The following is an 18,692-nucleotide window of genomic DNA, read 5'->3' as shown; positions in this document are numbered from 1 at the left end:
GGTCATTTTAGTGGCTGGAACAAGCAACTAGAAATGCACCAGACAGACTTTTAAGTCAAGTAGTTAAAAAAACATATAAACAACAAACACATATGTGCCTTATGGCAGCTTACCAGTTGAACAACTATTTTTGCTGATTAGATGCTGAGTTCAGTTACTTATAGCTGCTGAAGGAGTGACTTCAACTTGCAAATAAAACAGATTTATTGTCTTAAATGTTTGTCCTCTCTAAATATGGGTGATCTGGTACAAAAGCCTTTTTGCACAGCCCTAGTTCAGATGTTGGTCACAACACTACATCGTTTTTAACTTTTCTGTGAAACAACTAAAAAAAAATGTTGAAGCTAGATAAGAATTCTTTAAAGGAAAGATTTATTTTTAATCAGTATAATTTATTCTCTACATCACTAATCTAACATTTGATTATATTTCCTAGGAAACGCAAACTAAACAATGGCATTTTTATTTTAAACATACCTTGTCCAAAGTTGCTTTCTTCCAAATGCAAGTCAATATGTTCTTGTAGAATCTGGTAATTTCTACAGATGAGGCCACACATAGGACAGTCACAGAGTGGCTGATCACAGTCTGTATTAGAAACATACTCAGTTGGTTTTATTTTTTTAAATTTTAGATTTTTCACCCTGTGTTAAACACTGTCTGCCACCCACTAACCTTAATACAGAAGTAAAAACTCTGTACAGGGAAGCCCCCATAGGCCTGAAAATCTCTTCCCCCACTAGGAGACACTACCACAGACCACAGACAGGTGAAACTAGCAGAAGGAAGCCAGTCACACCCAAAAACTCTCGTTTCCATGAGCCTGAAAATTAAACTGTCACCGTAACCACAACCCACAAAGCCAGGACCCACCTGATAAACCTATACAGAATGACAGTCTGCTAAAATAAAAGATATAAATAAGACGTAGAGTCTCCTAACATAATAGCCAAAATGTCCAGAAACTAAAAGTAAAAGTAAAACTGGTAAAAAGTAAGATTGGTAGACTATATCATTGTCAATATCCTATACATGTTATTGTATTATTGTTTTATAAAATGTTACCATTGCGGGAAATTAGGTAGACGGTACGATCAATCTGTCTATACTATTCTTCACAACTTCATGCCAATCCCAATAAAAATTTCAACTAAAAAAAGAGTCAACTTAGTATGGATGGATGAGTAGAAAAATGGGGGCAAAAAAAAAAAAAAAAAAAAAAAGGCACCCAGTGTTCTTTTTTACTTTAATTGTTCTTTTTCACTTTAATTTTTATTATTATTTTTGTGTGTGTGGTAATGAAAATGTTCAAAAATTAATTTTAGTGATGAACACACAACTATATAATGGTACTGTGAACACCTAAATGTACACTTTTTATGACTGCATGGTATGTGAATATAGCTCAATAAAATTGAATTAAAAAAAAAAGTCAACTTAGATCAATTCATAATTTCATTCATCTCAACTACACATAATGTGTCTCAGGGACAAAAACATAAGATTTCCAAATATCCCCTATTAGTATTACAGTAAATTCACATTCAACCAATACTTACTAAATATTTTTTATGCTCTGTACCCATAATCCTTTCAGGTAAATACTGCCAATCTTTTTTTCCCAGATAAGAAAATTGTGGTTCAAATGAGTTATGTGACTTAACCAAGACTACCCAACTAAATACATGATCCGAAATTCAACACTCAGAGTCCAAGACAGCCCAGGGCTTGTAGTCAATGAAAGAACACCCTCTGGAAAATGGATTCTGACTGTAGTTCTTCACAGAAAGGTTGTATGAATGGTGAGTAGGTCTAAAAATTATTCATATTGTAGCAGAAACATTTTATATCTGCAACACAATTCCTTTCCATTATTGTATTTTCATATTGCAATGGCAAGTGAACAATGGTACAGACATAAACTAAATTTAAAAATACATTTGTAGTTTCTGATTTACAAACCAATTTTTAAGGTTACCATATATTAAACTGGGACTACTCTTGCTTATAATAAAAAATGAATACTTTACCTTCTAATGGAGTGTCTAAAAGATTGGCATGTTTTGTTTTCATATGACCTTCCATATCTTGACAACAAGCTTCTATTTCTCCACAGAATGGACATTCAGGAGGATTAAACATTGCTTCATAAATTGATCCTTTTACTTTGGTTAGGTCAGACTGTTTTTCACTACTTTTCAGGAATTCTCTAGATTCAGTTAAGTTCTCTGAAAAAAAGTCTTTATGTTTTAAAGTACCATCCTTAGGCAGACTTGTTGAACATTTTGGTTGATTAGATGCACAAGCTGAATGAATACTTGAGTTAACTTCCATTTTACACTGTAAAGTGTTATCCTTTTTGTTATCTGAAGTTCCATATTGCATTGTTTTGATCCTCTCAAAGTTTCTTTCTAGTTCATTCTGCTCAAAATGAGCAGTTTCAATATGAAAACACATTTCATCATAGTTCATGCCTGACAACTTGCAAAATGGACAGATAACTTCATTTTCCATATGAACAATTAGGAGGTGAGCCTTCATGTCTGGTTCTGAGGTTACTGTTTGACCACAAATATCACATGAAAACATGGTACCACAGGTAGCTAGAAAAAAAACAAAATATTATCTTACATTTGAAAGTAAGAGTTGAAGAAAAATAAAATACATCTTACAAAATGACTTGGGACAATTATATTTGGTATCTAACATTGGATTAGTATATGAAAAAACTTTCCACTTACTTTCTGTTCCTCAAATATATGTTTATTTATAGTAAACCTTAACCACAATTTCACTTCTGTATTTTAAGTTTATGGTTTCAATAAGATAACACAGTTCCAGCAATGCACCAGCCGGATAAGATCTGCTAAATCCACAGAGCCTGTGCATTTGGTGAAACCGGGAGTCTGTGTTCTGAAATGAGTGAATGAGTGGCCACGCTGCAGTGCGGGGAAACTGTGGGTTGGCGTTTGGAGGCGGACTAGTTCTTTTTTAAAAAAAAAAAAACCCGGGAGTGGCTGTGGATACAGCGGCAAGATACGCGAGTGAAGCGCAGCAGGAGCAGGCCTTGTGAATGCCTCAATATCTGGCATGGAAGATAGCCCTTCCCACACCTGCTGCTAATTGTCTTGGAGCCAGGAGGGCAGAGGGGAGCCAAAAAGAGAAAGAAACCACGCCCCTTGCAGCCATCTTCCCGGCGGGCTGGGGACGCTCCTGCCTGGGGCTGGAGCCACAGCACAGAGCCGCGCCAAGGGTCCCAGTGTGACAGGGAGTGTTTCCTGCAGCACTGCGCACATGCCACAATATCGGCTGTGTACAGGGGCCTTCAGTGCACCCACAGCTAACTGTCCAGGAGATGGGAAGGTGGAGCTGGGCGAAAAGGGGGAAATTAACACGCCCCATTCAGCCATCTTTACAGCAGGCTGGGAAGGCCCCTGCACGGGCCCGGCAGCCCAGGGCTTCCCTGGAGGGCCGGTGCACACTTGTGACGTGGGACAGCCTTCCCTCAGCAGAGGTCCTAGAAGAGCACGGCTGGGAAGGGGGACCCGCTCGGAAATCCCAGGGACCCTATGCCAGTACCAAGGACTTGTGGGTCAGCAGCAGAGACAATTGGTGGCAAGACTGAAATGAAGGTTTAGACTCTTGCAACAGCCTTAAATCTCCAGGAACACCTGGGAGGTTTGATTATTAAGCTGCCCTCCCTCCTTCACCACTGAGACACACGCCCCACATTCAGGGCAGACAGCACCAACAACACATCCAAACTTAGTGCACCAATTGAACCCCACAAGAATCAGACCCCCACACACCACAAAGACAAAGTTGGGGAGAATTGACTTGAGGGGAATAGGTGACTCGTGGATGCCATCTGCTGGTTAGTCAGAGAAAGTGTACACCACCAGGCTGTAGATCTGACAAATTAGAGACTGGTGTTTTTCATATCCTGAAAGAACCCTATCAAGTAAAGCAAATGCCAAGAGGCCAAAAACAACAGAAACTTTTAAAGTATATGATAAAACCAGATGATATGGAGAACCCAAACCCAAACACCCAAATCAAAAGATCAGAGGAGACAGTACTTGGAGCAATTAATCAAAGAACTAAGGACAAACAATGAGAGCATGGCACAGGATATAAATGACTTGAAGAAGACCCTAGAAGAGCATAAAGAAGAAATTGCAAGAGTAAATAAAAAAATAGATGATCTTATGGAAATAAAAGAAACTGTTGACCAAATTAAAAAGATTCAGAATACTCACACTACGAGACTAGAGGAAGCTGAACAACTCAGCATCCTTGAGGACCACAGACTGGAAAATGAAAGAACAAAAGAAAGAATGGAGAAAAAAATTGAAAAATTTGAAATGCATCTCAGGGATACAACAGATAAAATAAAACATCCAAATTTAAGACTCATTGGTGTCCCAGAAGAGGAAGAGAAGGGTAAAGGTCTAGAAAGAGTATTCAAAGAAGTTGTTGGGGAAAACTTCCCAAATCTCCTACACAGTATAAATACACAAGCATAAATGCCCAGCTAGCTCCAAATAGAATAAATCCAAATAAACCCACTGCGAGACATATTCTGATCAGACTGACAAATACTGAAGAGAAAGAGCAAGTTCTGAAAGCAGCAAGAGAAAAGCAATTCACCACAAACAAAGGAAACAACATAAGACTAAGGAGTGACTAGACTACTCAGCGGCCACCATGGAGGTGAGAAGGCAGTGGCATGACATATTTAAAATTCTGAGAGAGAAAAATTTCCAACCAAGAATACTCTATCCAGCAGAACTCTCCTTCAAATTTGAAAGAGAGCTTAAATTTTTCACAGACAAACAAATGCTGAGAGATTTTGCTAATAAAAGACCTGCCCTACTTCAGATACTAAAGGGAGCCCTACCAAAAGCGAAACAGATAAAGGAGAGAGAGATATAGAGAAATTTAACAGACATATATGGAACATTACATCCCAAATCACCAGGACACACATTCTTCTCTAGTGATCATGGATCTTTCTCCAGAATAGACCATATGCTGGGGCATGAAACAAGCCTCAATAAATTTAAAAAAATTGAATTTATTCAAAGCACATTCTCTGACCACAATGGAATACAAATAGAAGTAAAAAACCGTCAGAAACTTAGAAAATTCACAAACACCTGGAGGTTAAAAATGAGGAGGAGATGAAAACATTCCCGGATAATCAAAAGCTGAGGGATGGGAGGCGGGGCAAGATGGCGGAGTGGTGAGGAGCAGAATTTCGTCTCTCCCCTACAGCAGCTGGCAATTACCCAAGAACTATATGAGACAGTGTTTTCGGGGTCTCCAGTAACCAGTCACACATTGGACACAAGTTTGGAATTGAAGGAAAAGGTGAGATCGCAGCGAACATTGTAAGTTCCCCAGACCAGGGGTCTGGCGCCCCTCCCCACCCAGACCTCACAGACTGTCTTGCTGCTGGCTCCCTGAAAGGGGGGAGAAAAAAAAACAAAAAACAGCAATCTGCTGAGGGCAAGAAGGGAGGCTCAACCCAGCCTCAACTGCAGAATTAATTAACAAATTAATTAGCTAACTTTGGGAGCTGGGGTGCTAAAGAAGGGCTGGGCTCCGAGAAGTGGGGGCACGTAAAAGCGGGCACCCATTCCCAGACTCCAAAAAAGCCATTTCTTTTCCCCCTACATTTTGTCCCTTCTGGCTTCTCACTGATCCCTTATCTTTTTGCATTTCAATAGCCCCCGGCAGGGGTGGAACTGAAGCCCTTGGAGAGTAATTATCAGACAATAGCCCAAAGCATATCTTTAAATGCTCTATTCTGACACTGACAAAACTTCCAGGCTGGGGAAAGACTTTTAAGAGACTCCTTTTTTTTTTTTTTTTCCCTTTTTTCTTTTTCTTGATTTCTTTTCTACTTTTTTTTTTTTTTTAAATCTAAAAGTAATATATGTGGTTATTTTCTATCGGAAAGTCCAGGTTGAGGGACTAGGCTGGGCTTGAGGGGAGACAGAGTACCCACAGTGTCTTTGAATTCCATATTCACTACTGAAGACCTCCACCCCCGTCTTTAATTGGCAACTCAGGCTGACCAAGGAATCTACCTGGAGAGGCCCCAAAGAGGAGAGAGGAGAAGGGAATAGTGCCCCTGAGAGACAACTGGAGTTCTGAGGATTGGGAGAGTGGAGGGAGGTCCAGCTCAACTGGCAGTCCTCCTTCTGGGAATTCAGACCCCAGGGGCTGGAATTCAGATTTCCGCTTCAGTCAGCCATGCCCCTGACAGGATCAGAGTCACCAGGAGAACTAAAGGGTCCATACCTCCTTACACTGGTGGGGGAGCTGCGGGCTGGCCAGCGCCACCTGCTGGACAGGAGAGGAAAAGCACAAATTCTAAAGGCCTCATAGGAGGGTCTCATTCTCAGGAAAACTCCATACCCTCCCAATGAGACCTGGGCCTCACCAGACTGGGAAAATCTGACTAGGGTCGACCATATCTGAGGAGACCCACTCACAAAAAGGTTATATAGAGGCAGAGCAAGAAACAGGAAAAACAAGAGGGGAAAAATTCTGATCAACTAAATAGAACCTAAGTTAGAGGTCTAGAATAAGTTGAACTGAATAACAGAGGCCAGAGAACAAAGCCAACCAACAAGAAAACCACTAGGTGAAAGACAGAAAACAAGCTCCAAAATAAACTAATCAAGAAAATCAGATGCCTAGACAACTTAAGATAACAAGCCATACCAGGAAACACGAAAACATAGACCAGCCAAAGGAACAAACTAATAGCTCAGCTGAGACACAGGACTGGAGGAAACTAATGCTAAATAAATTTGATGAAATGAAGGAAGATATAGCAAAAGAGCTGAAGGATATAAAGAAGACACTGGCTGACCATAAAGAAGAATTCATAAACTTAAAAAAACAAATGGCAGAACTCATGGGAATGAAGGCCACAATGGAGGAGATGAAAAACACAATGGAGGGACACAACAGTAGATTTGAACAGGCAGAGGAAAGGATCAGTGAACTGGAAGACAGGTCATTCGAATTCATATACACAAAAGAACAGATGGTGAAAAAAAAGGAAAAATATGAGCAGGGTCTTAGGGAGCTGAGTGACAACATGAAACGCACAAATATACGTGTTATGGGTATCCCAGAAGGAGAAGAGAGGGGAAAAGGGGCAGAAAGAATAATAGAAGACATATTCACTGAAAATTTCCCAACTCTTATAAAAGACAGAAAATTAGAGATTCAAGAAGTACAATGTACCCCAAATAGAATAGATCCCAATAGACCTACTCCAAGACACTTACTGGTCAGATGGTCCAATGTCAAAGACAAAGAGAGGATTCTGAAAGCAGCAAGAGAAAAGCAATCCATCACATACAAGGGAAGGTCAATAAGACTATGTACAGATTTCTCTGCAGAAACCATGGCGGCAAGAAGACAGTGGCATGATATATTTAAGATACTGAAAGAGAAAAACTGCCAACCAAGAATACTATATCCAGCAAAAGTTTCCTTCAAAAATGAGGGAGAGATTAAAACATTTTCAGACAAACAGACACTGAGAGAGTTTGTGAATAAGAGACCGGCACTACAAGAAATACTAAAGGGAGTGCTACAGGCTGATAGGAAAAGACAGGAGAGAGAGAGTTGGAGAAGAGTGCAGAAATGAAGATTATCAGGAAAGGTAAAAGGATAGGAAAAAATAAGATATGACATATAAATTCCAAAAAACAAAATGGTAGTAGAAAGTACTGCCCTTACAGTAATAACGCTAAATGTAAATGGATTAAACTCCCCAATAAAAAGACAAAGACTGGAAGAATGGATTAAAAAACAGGACCCATCTATATGCTGTCTACAAGAAACTCACTTTAGACACAAGGACAAACATAGACTGAAAATGAAAGGTTGGAAAAAGATATTTCATACAAACAACAACCAGAAAAAAGTGGGAGTAGCTATATTAATATCAGACAAGTTAGACTTCAAAAGCAAAACAATTAAAAGAGACAAAGAAGGACACTATATATTAATAAAAGGGTCAATTCATCAAGAAAACATAACAGTCATAAATATTTATGCACCAAACCAGAATGCCCCGAAATTCATGAGGCAAACACTGCGATCACTGAAAGGAGAAATAGATACCTCTACAATAATAGTTGGAGACTTCAATACACCACTCTCATCAATGGATAGAACTTCTAGACAGAGGATCACTAAAGAAACAGAGATGTTGAATTGTATGATAAATGAACTAGACTTGACAGACATTTATAGAACACTACATGCAACAACAGCAGGATACACTTTTTTCTCAAGTGCTCATGGAACATTCTCTAGGATAGACCACATGTTGGGTCACGAAGCAAGTCTCAACAAATTTAAAAATATTGATATTATACAAAACACTTTCTCAGACCACAATGGAATGAAGTTGGAAATAAATAAAAGGCAGAAGGTCACAAAATTCACAAACATATGGAGGCTAAACAACACCCTCTTAGAAAACCAGTGGGTAAAGGAAGAAATTACAAGAGAAATTAGTAAATACCTCGAGGCAAATGACAATGAAAACACAACTTATCAAAACTTATGGGATGCAGCAAAGGCGGTGCTGAGAGGGAAATTTATTGCCCTAAATGCCTATATTAAAAGAGAAGAGAGAGCAAAAATTGAAGAGTTAACTGCTCACCTGGAGGAATTAGAGAAAGAACAGCAAACTAACCCCAAAGCAAGCAGAAGGGAAGAAATAACAAAGATTAGAGCAGAAATAAATGCAATCGAGAACAGGAAAACAATAGAGAGAATCAACAAAACCAGAAGTTGGTTCTTTGAGAAAATCAATAAAATCGATGGACCACTGGTTAGGCTAACAAAAAAAAAAGAGAGAGCAGATGCAAATAAATGCAATCAGAAATGGGAAAGGAAATATAATTACTGACCCTGCAGAAATTAAGGAGATAATGAGAAGATACTATGAGCAACTATATGCTAATAAACTAGACAACTTAGATGAAATGGACAACTTCCTAGAAAAGCATAAACAACCAACATTAACTCAAGAAGAAATAGATGACCTCAACAAACCAATCACAAGTAAAGAGACTGAGTCAGTCATCAAAAAGCTCCCAAAAAGGAAAAGCCCAGGAACAGATGGTTTCACATGTGAATTCTACCAAGCATTCAAGAACGAATTAGTACCAATCCTGCTCAATCTCTTCAAAAAAACTGAAGAAGAGGGAAAGCTACCTAACTCTTTCTATGAAGCCATCATCACCCTAATACCAAAACCAGGCAAAGATACTACAAAAAAAGAAAATTATAGACCAATTTCTTTAATGAATATAGACGCAAAAATCCTCAACAAAATACTCGCAAATCGAATCCAGCAGCACATTAAAAGAATTATACACCACGACCAGGTGGGATTTATTCCAGGTATGCAACGCTGGTTCAACACAAGCAAATCAATTAATGTAATACACCACATCAATAAATCAAAGCAGAAGAACCACATGATCATCTCGATTGATGCAGAAAAGGCATTTGACAAAATTCAACATCCTTTCCTGATGAAAACACTTCAAAGGATAGGAATAGAAGGGAACTTTCTCAATATGATAAAGGCAATACATGAAAAACCCACAGCTAACATCACACTCAATGGGGAGAGACTGAAAGCTTTTCCTCTAAGATCAGGAACAAGACAAGGATGTCCACTATCACCATTGTTATTCAACATTGTACTGGAAGTTCTAGCTAGAGCAATTAGGCAAGAAAAAGAAATAAAAGGCATCCAAATTGGAGAGGAACAAGTAAAACTTTCACTATTGGCAGATGACATGATTCTATATGTAGGAAATCCAGAAAAATCTACAGCAAAGCTACTAGAACTAGTGAATGAATACAGCAAAGTAGCAGGCTACAAGATCAACACGCAAAAATCTGTAGTGTTCCTATACACAAGTAATGTGCAACAAGAGGAGGAAATCAAGAAAAAAATCCCATTTACAATAGCAATGAAAAGAATCAAGTATTTAGGAATAAACTTAACCAAGGACACAAAAGACCTTTACATAGAAAACTATAAGAAACTGCTAAAAGAAATTGAACAAGACCTGAAAAAATGGAAGAACATACCATGTTCATGGACTGGAAGACTAAATATAGTTAAGATGGCAATTTTACCTAAACTGATTTACAGATTCAATGCAATACCAATTAAAATCCCAACAACTTACTTTACAGAAATAGAAAAACCAATAACTAAATTTATTTGGAAGGGTAAGGTGCCCCGAATAGCCAAAAATGTCTTGAGAAAGAGGAATGAAGTGGGAGGTCTCACACTACCTGACTTTGAAGCATATTACAAAGCTACAGTGCTCAAAACAGCATGGTACTGGCAAAAGGACAGATATACTGATCAATGGAATCGAATTGAGTGTTCAGAAGTAGACCCTTACATCTATAGACAACTGATCTTTGATAAGGCAGTGAAGCCGAAGCAACTGGGAAAGAGCAGCCTGTTCAATAAATGGTGTTTGGAGAACTGGATATCCATTTCCAAAAGAATGAAAGAGGATGTCCATCTCACAGCTTATACCAAAATTAACTCAAAGTGGATCAAAGACCTAAACATTAGCACCAAGACTATAAAACTCTTAGAAGAAAATGTAGGGCAATATCTTAAAGATCTTGTGAAAGGAGGTGGTTTCTTAGACCTCACCCCCAAGGCACGAGCAACCAAAGAATAGACAAATGGGATCTCCTCAAAATTAAACACTTTTGTACATCAAAGGACTTTGTCAGAAAAGTTAAAAGGCAACCTACACAATGGGAGATGATATTTGGAAACCACATATCAGATAAGGGTTTAATATCTCAAATATATAAAGGAATCCTGCATCTCAATAACAGAAAGACAAACAATCCAATTAAAAAATGGGCAAAAGACATGAGCAGACATTTTTCTGAAGAGGAAATACAAATGGTTCAAAAGCATATGAAAAAATGCTCAACTTCACTGGCTATTAAGGAAATGCAAATCAAAACCACAATGAGATATCATCTCACACCTACCAGAATGGCCATTATCCAAAAAACAGAAAATGACAAGTGCGGGAGAGGATGTGGAGAAAGAGGCACACTTATTCATTGTTGGTGGGAAAGTAGAATGGTGCAATCACTCTGGAAGACAGTATGGAGGTTCCTCAGGAAGCTAAATATAGATTTGCCATATGACCCAGCTATTCCATTGCTGGGTATATACTCAGAGGAACTGAAACTTAAGACACAAACAGACATTTGTAAACCAATGTTTATTGCAGCATTATTCACAATTGCCAAGAGATGGAAACAGCCCAAATGTCCATCAAAGGACGAGTGGATTAACAAACTGTGGTATATACACATGATGGAATATTATGCAGCTGTAAGAGAGAACAAAGACATGGATCATGTAATGATGTGGATGAACCTTGAGGACATTATGTTGAGTGAAGTTAGCCAGAAACAAAAGGACAGATTCTGTATGGTCTCACTAATATGAACAGACATTAATGAACAAACTTTGGGACTTAAAAGCTGACAACACAGGCGACCAGGAGATAGAAAGAGGGCAGAGATCAGCCATTTGATGCTGAAGGACTACAGAATGTTTAGGATTGATTGCATAGATCCAGAAATAGATAGCAGAATACTGTGTGATGGTAGCACGGTATTGTAAGTACACTGAACAAAGATGTCTGTGAGTAAAGCTGAAAGAGGTGGGATAGGAGAATGTATGACACCAGAGGCAAAGATAGATGATAAAGACTGGGACTGTATAACGTGGCAAAAACTGGAGTGGCCAATGACTGTTACTAAATATACAAATATAAAAATGTTTTTGCATGTGGGAAAGCAAATGAATGTCAACCATGTAGAAATTTGAAAAAGTGATGGTATTCAGGAAAAAACATAATCAAAGCAAACTGGAGTCTATGGTCAACAGTAACATTGTAATATACCTCCATTAAATGTAACAAAGGCAATATGCCAATGTTAAATGTATATGAGAGGGGGATATAGGGGAGTAATACAAGATTCTTGGTAGTGGTGTTATTTGCTGTCCTTAGTAGTATATTGTATTGTATGACATGTTATTTTTCTTTTTATCATTTTTTCTTATTGCTAAAAAAAAACAATTTTTTTTCTTGTAGTAATTAGTATGCTCAAGTGCTGATTGTGGTGATAAATGTACAACTTCATGATGATACCATGAACAACTGATTGTACACTGTCGATAAATGTATGGTATGTGAATATAACTCTATAAAATTGTAGGAAAATACATAGATAGGAGGATAAGTGTTGGAGAAAACATGGTGAGAGGGATGATGCCTCACCAATATGGACTAACTACAATGTGTAAACTCAGAATTGAATCTTAGAACATAGCCTAACGTGGACACAATAATTGTAATAGTCCCTAGATTGTAAGCTCTTACAGCAGTTAACTCTATCCCTGAATTGTAAGGCCTATCTCTAAACTTTGAGATGCTGATCCCCTAGCGTATAACCTGATTGGTCTCTGGAACAATGCATATCTCTGAGACACCTGAAACTCAGAGCTAGAGCTCGGCAGATATGAATGTCAGTATTAGTGCATACAGCCACTGTCAAAAAAAAAAAAAAAAAAAAGCTGAAAAAGAGCCCAGACTTCAATTAGTGATATGAATGAAGAAGGTCTGGTTAAGACCAGGACAAGCCAGGCCAAAGGATAAAGGTTGAAACTGATTGTGTTTTAAAACTTCAACTTTCATATGAGACCAAGGGAATAGATATCTATTTGGTACAGGATCTAAATTTTCTAAACGGTACAACTCTACACTCTATTTGTTCAAATACCACAACTGCATGGAACTTTGATAGGAAGTGAGATATGGTAGGTTAGTATAGGCTGGAGTGAAACAGTGACACATCCTAGAGTAATTTGGGCAGATAATAAAAAATATACTTACAGCCTCCCCCTCACCAGCCCCGAGGATCTGGGGGAAGGTGCGGATGTGTTGGACATCCTCACCTGGACTGGTGTTGATGCTGTCACAAACACTGGGACTGGTGGTTTGATGTGCTGAGCCCTCGAGCATGGGACTTGCCCTTATGAAGATCATTACCACAAAGGAGAGTCTAAAGGTGTATGTAATGGTGCCTAAGAGTCTCCCCCTGAGTGCCTCTTTGTTGCTCAGATGTGGCCCTCTCTAACTGAGCCATCTCGACAGGTGAACTCGCTGCCCTCCCCACTACGTGGGACCCGACTCCCAGGGGTGTAAATCTCCCTGGCAATGCAGAGTATGACTCCCTGGGATGAATGTGGACCCGGCATCGTGGGACTGAGAGTATCTTCTTGACCAAAAGGGGGATGCAAAATGAGACGAAATAGTTTCAGTGGCTGAGAGATTCCAAATGGAGTCGAGAGGTCACTCTGGTGGACATTCTTATGCACTATATAGATAACACCTCTCAGGCTTTAACGTATTGGAATCACTAGAAGTAAATACCTGAAACTACCAAACTCCAACCCAGCAGTCTGGACTCCTGAAGACAATTATATAATAATGTAGATTACAAGGGGTGACAGTGTGATTGTGAAGACCTTCTGGATCACACCCCCTTTATCTAGTGTATGGATGAGTGGAGGAATGGGGATAAAAACTAAAGGACAAATGGGGTGGGATGGGGGGATGATTTGGGTGTTCTTTTTTCACTTTTATTTTTTATTCTTGTTCTGGTTCTTTCTGATGTAAGGAAAATGTTCAGAGATAGATTGTGGTGATGAACGCATAACTATGTTATCATACTGTGGACAGTGGATTGTATATCATGGATGATTGTATGGTGTGTGAATGTATTTCAATAAAACTGAATTTAAAAAAAAAAAAAAAAAAAAAAAGATGAGGGACTTCATCACCAGTAGATCAGTCCTATAAGAAATGCTAAAGGGAATTGTGTAGGCTGAAAGGAAGGGACACTAAACAACTGACTGAAACCACATGAAGAAATAAAGATTTCCAGTAAAGATCACATGGTAAATATAAATAACAATACTACTGTATTTTTTATTTGTAACTCTACTATTTACTTCCTACAGGATCTAAAATACATAAACTGTAATGATAAATCAGTGGTTTTGGACTGAAAAAAAAAGTGTATCTGGTCTAAGGTTTAAAGTAATATCTTAAAAATTTCCCAAGTAACACAAGTCAGATAAAAGAAAACAAAAAAGAAGAACCCTATTTATCAACTGACATATCTAAATACAAAAAATTAAAGTCCATTATCATGGGGAGGGTAAATAAACACATCTTAGTAATAACAATTAACACTTGAAGAGCTTTACATATATTAAACTAACTTAAGTACCATTATTATCCCTCTACATATGAAGAAGGTCTTCCTCAAAGAAGTCACCACAACTAGAAAATGATGGGAACCAAAATGCTACCCAGTCAGGCTCCAGAGCCTATTATGCTCTCAACCCAAAGAATAAAAGCAGAGTGGTATAGTACAAAAGGGCACTTACTGGAGTCAGGAAACCTGGGTTATAACCAGATTTTCTAATTTTAGGTAAGGCACCTCACCTCTTTGAGCTTGGGTCTGTAAAATGAGTTGTACTAGATCAGAATTCACTTTGGAATTTTATGAATAAAGTAATGGGTACCAATATAAAGGTGGTTTTGCTAAGAAAGAACAATTTTCAAAAAGCAACCACCACTACCTTTCTACTACACACCATCGTTCAGCAAAGGACTATTAAAAAAGAAATAGGAAGGACAACTGTCTTCATTTTAATAAATTTAGCTTTATACGACCTCTCTACATTGCTCTTATCTTTCTTATTTCTTCCCAGAGAAGTGAAGAGTCCCTGATTTTAGAAGGAAGTTCTACCGACCCGGTGCTGTAAGGAACCTAACATCCAGGGAGTTTCTTTTCTTATGGTGGCTGGGACACGGTCAGACACGAAAGGAAACACATGAATTACAAGAATGGGTGAGAGTAAGGAGGCCTCGACAGGCGCAAGCGGTGGATACATGTGGCGGTACCACAGAGGCAGTAAAGGCGGGAACACCTCAAAACCAAGTCTGTCCAAAGCCCGATGCCCAATTCTCGAGTCTGGACACAAAACAACCCGAGACACTAACTAGTCAAAGCTCTGGGTCTGAGGAACGAGGACAGGGCCATCAGATCTTACCAGCCGGGAGGTTCGGCCGCCGCCACCCAGCCCTGCGGTCCGCGTCCTCTTCGGGTCCCGCGGCTACGGCCGCCCACCTCGTCCAGAGGGAAATGCGTGCGCGGTGTCAAGTACTTCTCCTGGCCTGACAGACCGAGGCCAGACCTTCCCCAAACCCGGAGACTGACAACCCAGAAACGGACCTGGGGACTCTAGGAAAAGCTAGCCTCAAGTACCACATTCAAAAATGCTCTTCCTCAGTCGCCGGAAGAATCCCAGCACGCACCGTTCCACGAAGGTCTGGGTCGTATTGCATTCTGGGAGTTGTAGTGAATTTTGCATCCCGCCCCTTTCCTGATACACTAAGAGAGAAACTAGGTTCTCAGGTTGGACCAGCTTGTGTCGTTTTGAGTGCATTGCTAGGGTGGGTCCTAGGTCGTACACGACTCTATAGTACCCAGTGTCTAGGGCTTTGCGGGGTATACTCTATTCTAATATAAATAAAAAGCATATATTGCTCTGATTGTCAAGTCCCAAACCACGTGCCTCAGATGGAAAATGACTAAGAGGTTCATTCTCTGAAGGTACCTTATTTTGACGGTTCAGTTCCTATCTTATTTCACTCAGAAAATATTTAATGAGTATCTATGAGGCTGCAGCAGTAATGAAAATATGCAAAAATACATGTCATCTGAAGCTTACATTTTGGGAGGCAGAGAGAAGATAAATGAATAAACTGATCTTGGTAAGTGCTATGAAGGAAATAAAACTGGGATATTAATAAAGAATACTGATGTAGTTGGAAAATGCTCTCAGAGGAAGTGAGCATATTGAAGAACAACTCTTACACCAATAGGGCTAACTGCATTCCAGGCGGAGAAAACGGCAAGAACAAGGGTACTAGGGCTGGAGCACAGAGAACATTTTGTGGCAATGCATAAGATGCCACAGAGAAGCGAGGTTACAGGATGATGTCAGAGTTGTCTCAAAACATGTAGGGCTTTGTAGAAAGCTATTGGGAGTATTTTAGTAGGAGAGTGGCATGGTCTAATGATGTACAGTATATTTTAAAACATCATGTGCAATTTAACATAGCAGAATCAGCATAGGTCTGCCTCTCAAAATCCACTAAAATGACAGTACAGGAATAAAACAATTTTTTTTTTTAAATGCCAATGAGAGCAGTAAATGGGAGGCTAAGCCTTCCTATAATTATGCCTAAGAGGAACCTCCAGAGAACCTCCTTTGCTGCTCAGATGTGGCCTTTGTCTCTCTAAGCCCAAATCGGCAAAAAAAAATTCATTTACCTCCCCACTATGTGGGACATGACTTCTAGGGGAGTGAATCTCCCTGGCAACATGGGACACAACTCCCAGGAATAAGGCTGGCCCTGGCATTGAGGGATTGAAAATACCTTCTTGACCTTCAGGTCAAAGAGAACTGCCTCACCCAAGTTGTGACTTCACCAAGGCCCCTTCACTGGGAGAAGCCCACATCCAATGACTGCTTAATTCATGACATAAAAGGCCCACCCTCCCAGACTTGGTAATGTAGGAATAATTCTGAAGGGCCATCTCAGCTCCAGCATTTTCTGTAGGATTATTGTCTGAGAACTCTATTGCAACTGCATCATAGTTCAACTTTTCTCTCTGTGGAATCCAGCTTCCCTCATCCTCTCAGTTATTCCTGAAGAACACTCCCCAGTAAACACTAAGCAATAAATCTTGAATCTCAATCCATTTACTGGGAACAGACCCATGAAAACAAGTATATATAGTGGTACAGAATAGTTTATGTTATACAAGTGAGGAGAATTTAACAGTAATTCACAAACCTAATGATTAGGATGACCATATGCCTCAGTTTGCCCATGGCAGCTTTGTTAATGCGAGTTGTCCCCCAAAAGTTGTTAATAGTATCCCATCAATTAATAACTCAAAATGTCAAATTTTAATGTTGCACTGGCCAAGAAGATCTAGGAAGAAATATGTTCTGAGTTTTCAAACTTATCTGCCTAAGCAAGATAAAGTAGAGTCAACAATGTTTAGACCTCTCCTTTTCCATGGACTTGCAAAAAGGTAGGCCAATGGGATAATAAGCTACCTATTTTTGAGGCAACAGCTTTTGGGGTAGAGGGAGTACTGAGAAGTGGTTTCTATAAAATAGAATAGGCAGAGTTGGTGAAGATTCCTTAACAGTTCTGATCTTGGGCTGAAGTTGCTGTGGTTGGCATTTTATACAGATACCGAAATCAACATCTTCCTATTAACCCTATTCCTCTAATTCTCCCCATAGATAGGAAAAGCAAGGACCCAAACTCTTCTGAGCAACTGTCCAGGAGACACTGTTACCATTGCTTCTGCCATATCCACAGGAGTGAAAGCATGCCCAGACTAAGAATTTTTTTCTGGAGGGAGAGGAAGGTGGGGAACAGGGAAGCGAGAAAGAGACTGAAGCAAACTTTTATTAATGCTTCAGAAGTCCTATATAGTTTCCCTTTGTGAAGTTTTCCTATCCTTCTTAGCCACCCATGTCTGCAATTAAGTATTCCCTTTACTCCTCTGTTTATTTTTCAACTACTGAACTTAGCAATTTTATAACTCTTTTTATGATTTCCTACTAGTAACTTGTAAGCTTCTTCAGGGAAGGAATCATGTATTATTTACCTTGAATCATCTGTGCATATGGAAACCAGTCTATATTCAATACTGTTTGTTGACTTGACCTGAATTCCAGGGTGGATTACAAGGCTATACATTTTGTGTGTAGGTTATAATTTAAAGCACTTCATCTGGAGTTATTCAAGTATCAATGACCACATTTTTGTCAAAAATCCACAGATGTTATAGGTTCCAAAATTATAAATAAGTGGCAAGATGAAAAGCTTGAAATAAATGAGCAGAGTATATAGGAAGAAGATAATGAAGCTGAAGAAGACAAGAGCCTTTGTAAACAACTTGAGGCTGGAAAAAGACAATGAAGCTTAAGAAAAGAGCCTTTGTAAGCAACTTGAGGCTGGGATTTTTATCCGTTTGATCACTGCAGTCTCAATGTCTGAAACAGTGCCTGGCAGAACAGGTTCTCAATCAACACTTGACAGAGAGCTCTTCGCACACGATAGACCAACGACAGAGGGAAGCACCTTTGCCACAGGGACCAAGTCTGCATAAAAATCCTAGAATCGACTCATGCGGAGGCTCCTCCCCCGTTGGGCGGGGCTGGGGCGCGCGCTCCTCTTCGCCTCACTGCGGGTTTGTGTCGCCGCCATTGCCGCGATCGCGTGCAAGGGTTTCTGGGAGCCGAGCCTTGGGGTCTCGGGGAAGGGGCGCCGGTGGCCGCCATCTTGAATTGCAAACCTGGTCACCGAAGTCCACGCTAGGGGCGGAGTAGAGGCGCCCACTGTTATCGGGAGCAGACGTCGCTGCTGGGGGCTGCGAAGCCGGGGCACCACATAGCGCCACCATTATGGGTA

General features: G+C 39.7%; 2 protein-coding genes across 6 annotated transcripts in view; one reads left to right on the top strand and one right to left on the bottom strand.

Moving 5' to 3' along the window:
- Positions 1-15,485, bottom strand: part of ZUP1 (zinc finger containing ubiquitin peptidase 1) — a 39,881-nt gene extending 24,396 nt beyond the window's left edge. For all 4 annotated transcript variants that reach the window (XM_037843564.1, XM_037843566.1, XM_037843567.1 and 1 more), the window contains exons 1-3: positions 15,242-15,485; positions 2,031-2,603; positions 478-588 (exon numbers count right to left, since the gene is read on the bottom strand). In XM_037843564.1, coding sequence (XP_037699492.1) covers positions 478-588; positions 2,031-2,589 — 670 coding nt within the window. In that variant the 5' untranslated portion in view covers positions 2,590-2,603; positions 15,242-15,485. The remainder of the gene's footprint in view (positions 1-477; positions 589-2,030; positions 2,604-15,241) is intronic.
- A 2,988-nt stretch (positions 15,486-18,473) lies between these two features.
- The window catches only part of KPNA5 (karyopherin subunit alpha 5), a 94,688-nt gene continuing 94,469 nt past the window's right edge, over positions 18,474-18,692 (top strand). For both annotated transcript variants that reach the window (XM_037843655.1, XM_037843653.1), the window contains exon 1: positions 18,474-18,689. Coding sequence is in view for 1 of the 2 variants with exons in the window: in XM_037843653.1 (XP_037699581.1) it covers positions 18,686-18,689 (4 nt within the window). In the remaining variant the exon portion in view is untranslated. The remainder of the gene's footprint in view (positions 18,690-18,692) is intronic.

The sequence above is a fragment of the Choloepus didactylus genome, chromosome 7, assembly GCF_015220235.1.
Source record: "Choloepus didactylus isolate mChoDid1 chromosome 7, mChoDid1.pri, whole genome shotgun sequence".
NCBI classification, from domain to species: domain Eukaryota; kingdom Metazoa; phylum Chordata; class Mammalia; order Pilosa; family Megalonychidae; genus Choloepus; species Choloepus didactylus.
Note: the sequence above shows the minus strand (reverse complement) of the source record. Positions and strands in the feature narration are given on the sequence as shown.